This window comes from Anoplolepis gracilipes, chromosome 1, assembly GCF_047496725.1.
Source record: "Anoplolepis gracilipes chromosome 1, ASM4749672v1, whole genome shotgun sequence".
Taxonomy (NCBI): Eukaryota; Metazoa; Arthropoda; class Insecta; order Hymenoptera; family Formicidae; genus Anoplolepis; species Anoplolepis gracilipes.
This window is the reverse complement of record NC_132970.1, coordinates 6,742,512-6,755,886: the sequence shown is the minus strand read 5'-3', so window position 1 is coordinate 6,755,886 and position 13,375 is coordinate 6,742,512. Positions and strand designations below refer to the sequence as shown.

Genomic DNA, 13,375 nt, shown 5'->3' with positions numbered 1-13,375 from the left:
TAATATTACATTCGAACAACACATCTCGCGCGATTATTACACAACTACGTTATGCAAAGAATTTAATTGTCATCTCTTATCCCTTTGCCGTAGAAATGTAGAAATATAATATGTTTTGAAAAATGGATTGTTTCATTTATCTAAAGAAGCAAAGAAGGAATAAAGAAATTTTTATTTTATATTTTTAATTTTAAATATGTAATATGTTTTTATATTTTGTAATTATTTTCAATTTTAAATATTTATTTTTTTAAAATATTTGTATCAGTAGATAGAGAAAAAATTTTTTGAAAACAAGAAAGAAAATAAATGCAATATGTTATTTAGAAGATATTCAAAATTACAGAAAGTCAAATCGACAAGTTATCAATTATCTTACTTCATAAAATATCAAAATTAATTGGCTCAATGTAGCGACGAGTGAACTGACAGCGAATTCCAAAATTTTCCTCGCCTACATTAGATTTATGTTCGACCAATCGCTGTACACTTCATACTGTCAGTTCATCAATAAAAAAACTTCGCGTAGAAATAAGCTCGACGATCCAACTCTCTCCTTTTCCTACTGCTCGCCTATCTAAGAAGAAAACGAGCGTCATTAATCGCGTTTGTGGAAAAAAGCCAGAAAGGACTTCCGCAACTGGCTTTTACTTCTCGCCAAAGACAAAAAAGGAGAAGACGGAAGGCAAACGGAAAACGGAGGACGAAGAAGAGATCCTGAAAAATGTCGAAAAAGAGGGCGGCAGCTAGGAAAATGCTGCGGCGTGTTGTCAAAGTGACTGGGGTCACCGCAGACAAATAGGCCGTGTCAGTTTTAAAGCGTTCTTCCGGTCCCACAGACGTGCACTAACATTCACGGAACGTACCCTCTCTAAAAGAGAAAAGGGGAAGGGAAATTTTTTCTTCTACCTAGAGGTGGCCCTTTAGTCGTAACTGATGATGCGCTCGTGACATCTCGATATCTAGGAATCTTCAGTCGCTAGTAAAATAGTTTAAAGAAACATCGAGATTCAATAGAATCACAAGAAATTGTGCTCCAATCGAAAAATAACAAAAAATTATGAAAAATAAAATTTTACAAGATTTTGTTAGATATATACAATTTGCGAATATATAGATATTGTCTGTTAAAATAAATTTCTTAGTAAGTCTGCATTTGATATATCAATATGAGTATTAAAAAGATTAAATAAAATAAGATTTTATGTATATTATTTATTGCGTCATAAATACATTATTATTATTATAATAAAGTTGTAACCATAAATCTACAAAAATGAAGTCAAATAGCGCTGACGTACGTGAATTTTACCAAGAATGCTAAAAAGAAAATTTTGATGTAAGATAAGCAAAAGCACGGCTAGTAGTTTTATTGAAAGAAAAAAGCTCTCCTTTTGCTCCTTTTCCAAGGATTTTAGACGTGTTTTCTCCTTCGCACATCGCATAGATGTTCCGCTGAGGATTTTGAATTTATCGATTGTTCTATATTTCTTCACCCTTGTCTTTCTTTTTCTTTTTCTTTTTCTTTCTATCTCTCTCGCACAATCTTACGCTTGACCCGCTGGGATCTAGAACATGCTAATGGAGTTTCGTGCCTTCCCACAGTGGATGATCGAGCCAAAAAGATCGAGCTTCTTGGTAGGATGAGATTGCGGAAACTCGGAACGTTCACTATGAACAAAGTTTCCCACGTACACGTTAAAGATATACATAACGAAGGGTGATAAAAAATAAGCACTCCTTGGTAGAATTCACAGCGCGAGAAACATCCCCCAGGATTCTAACTCGGTAGTTCTACCAATGTTACGTGACCTAAATCTCAATTTAATTTGTTGTATTTCGACATTTCTCTTTCTCTTCTAAAATTTCTCTTAATCCATATAATTTATGTCATATACAAATTTTGTCAGATAAGAAACTATATTTTCTCCATTTTATTTCCAGATTAGAAGCAGATCAAAACTTGCTGAAGTATTTTCATCTTAGATGATGAAAAAGATGAATCAGTTCGCATCAACATTCATTGCAGCTCTTGCCACATAAGGTGTTCTTGATGCAATAGTTACGCGACTGCGCTACTTTAGCAACAAAACTATTTTATTGCTCTGCGAAACGTTCTATGAAACTTTAATGTGAGACAACACCGCATCGTCCTTGACACGACCGTTCGTTGATTATCGCAACGGTAGAAAGCTGCGAATTTATTGCCACGCGACACGTGACTGTTTTACAGATTCCACATTTCCGGACTCTTTCCAGAATCATATATCCTAAAAAGTCAAACAAATAGCTGCGAAACAGATGTATTCGGAAATCTTTCTGATTATTTTCGTAAAACCAACGTTCTGACAGCAAATCGCGTGACCGACCTGCAATGATGTAGGGCGTAGCAAAGAGAATAGGGCTCGCGAAACGCGTTACGAATTGTGAACAATGGCGCTGTATATAACAGCAAACTGTTATGAAGGGACGACGTCCATTTAGCGGGAATTTTAATAATGGTATAGTTCGTCCTACGTCAAGCGAGGCAAACGCCTGTTGCTGTGTTGACGTTGTTGCATCAAGTTTATATTTTCCAACAATACCTCAAAATGTATGCGCGTGCTATTTTATTTAAAATAAAAATATCTGCAACACAATTCCCCTCTTGGTTATTGTTAACCAATTTATTGTAACCAGTAATTTCAGCGAAATTTTACGACTTACTTTACTTATAATACAAAAACAGTTTATTGACGAACAATATGTATTAAGTTGGCTAAAAAGCAAAATGTCATTTTTTTTGCAATAAATGACGTTTTTGTAATTTTTCAATACAATTTTTCAATACACTGCTTTTACGCTGTAAAATATATACATTTATACAAATATACATATTCTAAAAGCTGACATTTCAACGCGTGATTTAAAAAAAAATCACATTTGATTTTTTGAATTTTACCTTATTTTAAAAACGAATGAAGAAGATGTATTTGAAGCAATTATGCTTTTTTATTTTTGCAAAGAATTTTTTCTTTAATCCGTTACAAATTGCGGTAGGAAAATCTTTTTTTAATGTTTGTTCTGCATTTTTTCCTTTAAAATAAAAAAGGATAATTGTTCGAAAACCTTCTTGTCACTCATTTTGTCACTCAATTGGTCTTATTTTTAAAATAAGGCCAATTCAAGAAAATTTAAAATCAAGCGTAATAATTTCTTTTTAAATCACACATTAAAGTGTCAACTTTCAAAATATGTATTCTAACATCTTTTTAGGCAATCCGTCACAAGCGATGCCGTGGATGGATGTTGCGCTTTTTTATGTCCGCGCATTTTCGCACGATTTTTGTGCTTTATAATATTTAGTGTAGACAGTAAATATCGGTTGCGCTTCAAAATTCGGGATTCTTATCCGATCGACCAGCGGAGGACACGCCTGTGAAAGGATAAGAAGGGGACGAATGAAAACCGGGGCAGAGCGATTCATCTGTGTCTTTGTTTTAAGACCAACTAGAAGCAATTTCACCGGAGACAGCAGGTAGTATGTGTTTTGTAATAGATGTTCGCATTTTAATGATGTTAACATTTAATTCCATTCGTATTCGTGTGTATTGATTCTAGTTGTCTATCGACATTCTTGTGCATTTTCGCGTATTAACTTTACACAACCAACAAACAGTTCATGTATTTTGGTTTTCGCGCATATTATAGAAATTAATACAACTAATTAAATTCTTGTTATCAAATTGATATTATTAATTTGAGATTTCATTTCCTACTGCATATATTGTTGCGCAGGTTCGCCATCCATCATAGTGGATTACAAGTCGAGAGCAAGCATATAATTTAAAGATCATACGAAACCACCGCGGTTTTATTACGCCGAAGTATCTTCGAGGACTCTATTTTTTGTTGCGAATCTTCGCATTTGACGTCCAAGAAATTTTGCGACTTCAATTAAAGTCAATGGTTAGTCATGCCGAAAGATATGCCGCAAACTAACTTCATTAATCATTTATTAATCCTATTAAAAACAATACGCACAGTCACAGTATATATTTTACAGCTTATGAACAATGCTTTGAACTGAAACACATAAAAACGTTATCTATTGCAAAAAAATGTCAATTACTTTTCGACCAAACCCAATATTATTACAAAACTTAAGAGAAAACCGCACACACATATTTAAAAGTATTGTATATGCTATGTAGACGTTAAATTGAATTGCGGCATACTTTTGTGACATGTGATTAAGAGGTACATAATACATTTATAAAATAGCGAAGAGAAATGCAAAAAGAAAAAGTTTTACTGAAATAACCATTTGAATAAAAATTTAGTTGGATATCATCCAGAGACATGCATGTATGCGTATACGCACAAAATACGAGAAGAACTACATCCCCGGCCTTTCTCGTGAGTTCTTTTTTTTTTTTCGTAGTCTCATCTGCATTCGAATGTCGTAATTTGAATATTTAAGTCGCATTGTCGGGGTGGGTTATTTTTTTCGCGTTTTATAGTAGTTTCGTTTCGTCATTTTGTTTCGTCATTTACGCTTTACGTTAAACGAATTCGTAAACTAATATGCAGAGCGAATATTACACGTTTGTCGTTTATTCTCTCAAGCATAAAATTTTGACAATTGTGAAAGTTGAATAAAATATAAAGGAAGAATTTTATCTTAAGATTTTATCTTTCGAACTTGTAAGTAAAGCGCCACTTGTCAATCTGAAGGACTACACGATCGAAGATATCGTTAAGAGTTGTGTCACGAATGCTGGAATCTATCCAGGACAAGATAAATTAATAGACATTGAAAGTTCCGAGAAGGGAACATCAATGAGCTATCCCTTGGTTTCTTGAAGTTTGCTCGGATGATTAATCGAAACATCCTAATTAGTCCAAAAATCCAGGCGCTGATTAATATAATTGATGTGTTCCTATAATACCCAGAATTCCGGATATCAATCGTACTAAAAGATTTTTGGATTTGACATGTGTAACAACTGGTTATGTCATAATTATTGATTCACTCATTACTTTTATAAAATTTAATTGTTTAATTATTAAATGTTTAATTATTAAATACAGCATCATTTTAACATTAAATAACACACTCCACAGATCTTAGAAATCTATAAAATGTATTAAGAATTAATAAAAAATTGACATACTTTCATTGTTATTAGAAGTTATTAGCTGTCAAAATGTTTGATAAATGCTTGAGCTTGTAATGTGAAACAAATAATAAAATAAAAACAGAATAAAAGTAATATAATTTTGTAAAGTTTAATTCATGTACTTAAAACAGTTTCAAACTATTGTAACTTAAAAGAAACAAAAATTTTTAGACAAAGTGATTTGAAGATACAGAAAATTGGAAAATAGAATAATAATGATCTTTTAAATTTATTTTAAGGGTTTTGATTTTAAATTTGTCAAAGAAATATGCATAAACTTATTGAAAATTATATATGTCAATATGTATTATCTTTGCGATAGTAATAAAATGATTTACATAAATAGAAACGATATATGTATACATATGTGATTTAGCTGCGACGGTATCAATAATCGTGACAGGCGTCGTTTTAGCAGCTAACTGACGTGTGATATCGATTCACATGGAGAGAAAGAGAGAGAGAGAGAGAGGAGAGAGAGCAACACGAATCCCTCGTGTAACGACACTTGCCTCAGGTCGCGTAAACTGGCGGGATAATATATGTTCGAGGTACACACATAGGAGAGGCAAACGCGGCAAAGGGTTATCACTAGAGCGGCAAACGCAGCGCAAGCAAAATTACAACGCATTCGGCAATCCAACGATCTCTCATAATAAAACGCGCGCAAAAGGAGCTGTTTCACATTTGCGCTTTAATTAAAAGTACACGGCGTTTTTGTCGAATTGTATGGACACGCGTATGTGCAGAATAAACGTAACACACGTTTCACACGTAAACCGTACCATTCGATTGATTGTTATTTTGCATTACTCTGTTTGACAATTAAACAATCGCGCGCAGCTTTTATTTATTTGTTGAAATATTCATAACGTTCTTGCGTCTTGTATCTTATTAAAAATTTTAAAAATATATGTATCTTTATATTTATTTGGATTATCTGATTAATTGCATCGGCGATTGTAAAATTTTAAAATTTCTATTTTGCCAACTAAAAGTAAATATCTTACATTATACAACAACTTGTACAATTTATAAAAAATTCTAATATACTTTTTAATAAAGTATAATTAATACTCATATTTTCAAATATGTATTTAATAGAAAGAGAATTAAAAGAATCAAAGTTTAAAACAAATGTTTTTCTCTGTATTAAAAGAAAAATGTAATATACTTTCAAATATAATATTATCTGTTTTTAAAAACTTTTTGTTTTAAAAGAAACTATAATTTAACAAATTCTCTTTTAAAGAGAAATTTTTAGCATTGTTAGCTATGAAGAATTATAATGTATTAAAATAAAGGAAATATCTCTTTAGTACTTTTCTTCTCTGTACGTGAATAAAATTTATATTAAACGAAATACTTTATCAATGTTTTTTTATTTATAATAAGATATGTAATATATTTAAAATTTTTTGCAGCATATTGAATGTAACATAAATCGTTGCTTTGATAATTATTGTTTCAATGATTACAGACAATTGTCATTCGAAATAATTTCTCGATCAAAACAGGGAGCTTCCAAAAATTCACAGACAAAGTGTTCTCGCGGATGGCCGCCTCGTGTTGGCGCGCTTCTGCAATTCGTTTTTGTGCGCGGAATTAATTAAAACGCGCAAAGTAAAAGTGATGTCCGAGTCCCTTCCTCACCCATATATATGAACCAGCTTGCACAGCTCCGCGTTCACGCTATCAAAGCACTTTGTGGCGGTCCGCAGTACCACAATTGTGCTCAGGTTGGCCACAAGCGCGAGCTTCTCGCAAACTATGCTCCGACATAGTGTTATTTTCAACGGTTCGTCAAGAATAATTAACGAAAATTAACGACATTTTCTCCTTCTTCCTTTTTATACCCGTCTTTTTTCGGGTTAAAGACACACATTTTCAACGCGATCGACGATAAAACTTTTTATGCTTGTCGTAAACCTTGCGCCACAAATGCCACTGCGAAATATATCAGTGTGCATCATAAAATATCTTAATAATGCATAAATTGAAGTATGGATCTGTCTAGCAACCAATGATTTTTTTATTTCTGCGATTGATTTTTTGTATATTTAAAAACAACTTCTCTTATAACTGAAATATTATGCTATCAATAATTTTAACTGAAAAAGTAAAGTTTTTTTACAAACTTTAATCTTTTAAAATATAATCAAATGACAAAAATTGTATTATTATTATTATTGCATCTTGATATCTTGAATAACATAAATTAGAAAGAAATATACGTGTCTTCTTTACGTTTAACATTCAACATTTTAATTTCATTAAAAAAAAGGATTTATTTATATGTATAAAATTATTATTAAAGTTTATGCAAGAAAATATTCAATCAAAATAATTTATTATCATTTTACATAAAATTAAAAGAAATGGTGCATAAAATCGACTAATATACGCTCGCAACCGGAAATGGCGGAGTAATTTATTATCGATCAATCATTGGAAGACCGAATGTAGCATTATATCCGTACTGCCATTAATATCGATATCAGCTTTTGCGATTAACACCGATTTCTAACAGATTAAATTCAGTTCATCCGTGCAGAATCGGCACTTCATGAGGAAGTAATTCACTCTAAGCATAGCGTAGAAAAAATTTCAGAAAAAAATTTATTATTCTCTCTGTCTCTCTCTCTCTCTCGCATTTTTTTTATTAATGACAGAAGAAGATAATGTGCCGCTACTGTCTGACAAAAGTCAAAACATTATAATGCTCCTCATAACATACCGTAAAGATATTAAAACTGCTATAATTTTAATAAATTATAGCATTATTATATATAATATATAATAAATTCGACCTTATATATCACAGATAGATAAAACAAAATATATTTTATATTAACTGTGATAAATAAAGACTATTTTCATACGTTTATAACATTACAATTTACAATTCCACCAAGTTGATAATCAAATTTAAAAAAAAATATCTACAGCAATCTTATAAAAAATGACAGGAATCAAATGCACCCTGCGCAGTTTTAAGGCGCCGCAAGCTGCCAAATATCTGGCAGCGTTTTTTTCCTCGGTGACGCCACTCGCCAGAAGAAACTCTCTCGCAGAGGGTGGGCGATAGATGCGCGGCGTTGTGCTCGCTTGGGTGTTTCGAGGCCGCGTAGTAGGGAGCTTGCGCCTAGCCAGACCGACTGGCTCGAGCTTGCGAGCTTTCTAGCAGCAGCCAGTCGCCGGCTGCCGGGCCACGACCTCGCATCAACTCGGTTGTTCGTCCTCTCGGTGTTCGATGCTGCGTGAGAGAGTTTTCGCGGACCACGTTTCCGCAGATCTTCGAGCTTTCGACAAATCGTATTCTCTACCGCTGTCCTCGTTGCGTCACAAAGCACATCATAAAAAGGAGCTCTAAAAGCCTTTTGTTAAAATTGTATAAAAGTTCTTAACCATTCGCAAGTTTTTCTACAATTGCTTTATAATATATCCCCCTTCAATTTGTTTGATTATCTCACACCTGACTTATCTGTCAACTTAACTTTATTTCGGACAATTTGCGAGATGTCAAGTAAAAATTGAATGGGCGGTCACAGAGATTAGATGCAAACTTTAAACGTGAAATTCGGACGTATAAGAAGAATTCGTATCAAGGATTGCGGTATCAAAGGTTGAAGGTCGGGGTCGGGTGTGAGAATTGTCTCGTGCAAAAACAAGTGACGCCCATCGGTTGTTTTTCCGACCAACAGCGGAGTATGGCGGATGGGTGACAGACGCGAACTCACTGTAGGCTGAAGGTGTTTTTCAGCGGTGGGACCATGTGAGGTTTCAACCATGAGGGTAAGTAACATAAAATTTTTGTAAGTAATTATATAATTTTTTTTACACTTTTATATAATAATTGTTTAAATTTTTGATTTCAAAAAATTTTTCTTTTATCTCGTAATGATTTTGCGTAACTCTCGAAGCTCTCCAGAACAAATATGAATCAAGGAGTATCTACAAAAATGTGCAAATCAAATTTTAAAATTTATGAGTCAATCAGTGTATTGCGCAAAAATATACACACTAGTACAATTAGTATTATATACAATAGTAGAGTTAGAAAAATTGTAATTTATTTGATTGATATATTCTTAAATAAATTAAAATAAATCTTTTTATTAATATAAATTATAATGCGATTATATATACAAAATTGCAACAATTATTTTTTTATTATAATTTATAATATACAAACAATTTTATTTACGCTATATATATAAAACTTATGCGTACAGTTTACGAGAATCACATGGTATCGAATAGTTATCCATGTTGAATATTTATGTATGAAAAATATACTAATTTGTGATTAATAATTTTTATTATTCCTTGAAAATTACTTATTTTATAAAAGATAATATTAATAAAAAATGTCAGTAAAATTTCAGGTTTTTTTTTTGTAATTTATGCGCATTATATATTAATTTTAATTGTAAATATACTTTTTTTAAAATTATTTGATAATATATTTATAAACACATATTATATGTATATTTTTTTTTATTTCTATTTAAATAAATAAACATGTAATATTAGATTAAAATGCACTGAACCTATTTCAAAATTAAATGCAATATTATATATCGCTTGATATATCGTAGATATACAAATTTAATATAAAGTTTTAATATAGTATAAACATAGAGTCCTCTTTTTCTCTCTCTTTTTATTATTATAAATTATATTTTTTAAAATAAATTGTAAAATGAAATTTTATAATAATAAAGCTTTGTTAATTTCGATTTCTTTATCAAAAAAATTTTTATGATTATAAAATAAATAAATAATCTGCTTGTATCGTCTGTTTAATGAACTTACAAAGCAAAGTGTAAAAAGTTATAATCGCAATTTTTTCATTGAGCGAGCACATCGCTGTATAATTTTTCATCTTTTTGAAACACTTTAATTGTTTTATACTATCTATTGTAATATCTGTTGGTTAACTAAAACTAATTTAGTAGCAAATTATTAATTAGCAATTGAAAATTTACATATTATTAACATACGCATCAGGATGCACTTTTGCGCTTACTATATATACATATATTATATATTTCCGATTCACTGATATTGCAAATAAAAGAAATAAATATATTGTAGGCACAATATAATATATTGTATCAAGCCTTACTATAATGTTACTTTACTACTTTAGTTAAATTATTTATAATATTTTTTTGTTAATCCCCAAATATTTCTAAAAGATTTATTATAACAAACAACACTTAAAAAAATTTCTTCTAGAAGTTTAATTAAAAGTAATGTCAGTCTTTAACTGTTTCTATGGAACAAGTTGAATGAAATGTTCGAATGCGACAAAACTTCTAATAAGGAATGATTTAAGTGACAACGGATTAAAATCATCTGGGGAATTACAGTGGGTTAGCTCTCTGGTGTCTGTCGACCCCGTGACACCAACGCCATAATACCCCTAGGCGAATTTTCATCCATGGTAGTTGGAGCGTAGCGTGGCATAACTTCCACTAACTTAGCCGACTCCAATTGGGAAGTGTCCCTAACAGCGGTACTCGGGAACGGCTTAATCGATGACGCGTAAATTTTGTATTATCTTAATAATCTAAATATGAGCTCTAACATAATTTTTAAACATATTTTATAACTTGCATATGTAATACAATCTTTATTATTTTTTGTGCTGTATAAAAAAAATCAAAGCTTTCCAAATATGTAATTAAACTAATCATTAATTGTTTATGTATAATTATTCCCATATCATCACAAAATTGATAATAGATTATTGTAAAATCTATCTAACTTAGGAGTTCTTAACTACATCTTCTCTGTAATGCTGAACCGTAATGTTAAACCATTACTCGAGCCTATTAAAAGATGCACACTATGATAAACTTGGAAACTCTAGGTATACTAGATAAATTCGACCGCAAACTTGGGTGGTAAATTTTATTTGCACGGCTAACACGTCGGTACTTGCCGAAGATTTTCCTCTTGATAGTTTCAGGCATAGATTAAAAAGAAAAAAAAAAGAAGAAAAATGTTTGAGAGACACTCACGGCATACTTCACTTTAAGCTTCAGTTGGCGCGGGAAATTTTGGAAAGTTCCGGACAGGTGTCGACGAGAAAAAAACCGAAGCATCCACCAAGATAAATTGCATATCTCGCGTCTGACGAAAAAATTCCGTTTTAAAACTTTAAGCGGTGAATTAAGCTTCAAGTATCTCTGTTCCACGTTGTAAACATCGTCTATGGAAAACAACTTTTCTCGTAATCGCAATTTTATTTTAATTATTAATAGAGTTTGTAAACGCTTAAAATTAAAATAAAGATAGTCTTGCATTTCCAGTGATCCATGAATGCGTGAAACAATGTGAAAATGGGAAACACACAGGTAAGAAGCCGCCAATTAAGAACATAATCAGCAACTGCTCTCAGACTTTGGTGAATGCGAGAATCTGCAAAGTTATCTTGTGCTTCAAGCTTGATATTTATATTAGCAATGCAAATTGGAATTGTATGCGGATAACGTTGCTACAACCAACAGAGCACAACCACATAACATTCTGCAAGCGTTTACATAGAAGTGAAATTAGCAAACACGCATAAGTATTGTTTACGCGCATGTATTTCTCTTTTATTTTAATTTAAATTTAATTAAATTACATTTTAATCAAAATAATTTTTTATATAAAAATCAAAATTCAAGCTTTAAACAACGTTTAACGAAAATTATTTTTTCTTTGATATTTCAAACAAAACAATACAATTTCAATTATTCGTTCTTTTTTCTGTCCAAAATATGTAAGTATTTTATTAATGTAAAATGTATTTTTGAAGAAAATATTTCAAACTGTTAAGAAGCGCACACATAAACAAAACTTTCAGTGCATATGTTGTTGAAATCAATGCAATATTATTTGATAATACAAAATTCGTATCGCAACGTAACCATAGATGAAACGCTAGCGTTTGAATCTCTAAAATAATTTAAAATATTTACGAAAATTCAAACTTTACTTGCGGTTTTATGATCAAACTGTGATAATTGATAGACTTTAGATAAATTTTAATATTATATAAAACTATGCTTTATAAATATAAATTTCGATTTAAATAATAATTAAAAACAGCTTGCGTAATTTATACCCCTAGTTTAAAAATGCTGTACCTAAATCTAATGGTTATCAAAAACTTATATTAAAAATAAAATCATACATCAATATAATTTATTAATCCAATTATTAAAATTAAATCAGAATTTTCATTCCATCCAACACGACAATGAACGAAAGAATTAATAGGATTTTAGTCCTTGGTAAATTTTAAATAATTCATTTATGATTGTAAATATTAAATTACTTGTTCATTTTATTTTATTAATATAATAATAATAATATTTTATAGAGTGTGTGCAACATATGTCGACAGTTCAGGAGAAAAAAAAATAAGCGATATTTTTTGATAATATTAAATATGGATTAATAATAGTAAATAATATTTTTCAATCAGTCGGTTAATTACATATATTACGGAACTCTTAATTACTTAATTATACAAAAAATGTAATAATAAATGTAAAGCATAATATCAAACGCAACATATAAATATGCGTACACATGTCCATGTCATATGGGAATAAATGTTCATGCGGTAATTGAGCAAAGGACAGATAAAGAATAGCATGTATAAACCAGTTTATTACTTGCACAGCATATTACAATATATGGCTTCATTATTAACGGCAATTTTCATATCCGACAGAAATTTTACGATACGTATAGCGTATCAGAATAATATAGGTACTGAAAACTTGAGAAACATTTATTTGCGCAATATTTGAGTTTTATATATAAGAAGTTCTGCTGTTATGTATATTCAAAGCTAAATGAATAATGGATTGCAACAAATGTACTTCAGTGAATGATTGGTTTAAACCATTTCATGGTATCAGTAAAACATGTTTTTAATTATCCTATGTAATTTAAATTCGTTACTTGTTAGTGTAAATTTTAATTATAATTAATAAATATAAAATTTGCAATATATACATATAAAATTTGTGATCAATAAATAATTTATGTATGTAATCAAAAGTATAGATATTTACATTTTTTTATATAAGTACATTTTCTCTGTTTTTTTTTTTAAATTTTATAATATAAAAAATGTGATCTCTCTAATATACTTACGCAATACCTATGTAACATCTTTAATCGTCAACGACTTTAAAATTTCT

The 13,375-nt window shown here is 30.6% G+C and overlaps 2 protein-coding genes across 2 annotated transcripts in view; one reads left to right on the top strand and one right to left on the bottom strand.

The window, feature by feature from the left end:
- The window catches only part of LOC140666630 (uncharacterized), a 158,194-nt gene that overhangs the window by 115,016 nt on the left and 29,803 nt on the right, over positions 1-13,375 (bottom strand). The gene's annotated exons all lie outside the window — the stretch shown is intronic.
- LOC140666623 (dipeptidase 1) overlaps positions 8,340-13,375 on the top strand; it is a 119,932-nt gene continuing 114,896 nt past the window's right edge. Inside the window, exon 1 of the mRNA XM_072893992.1 lies at positions 8,340-8,957. Coding sequence (XP_072750093.1) covers positions 8,952-8,957 — 6 coding nt within the window. The 5' untranslated portion in view covers positions 8,340-8,951. The remainder of the gene's footprint in view (positions 8,958-13,375) is intronic.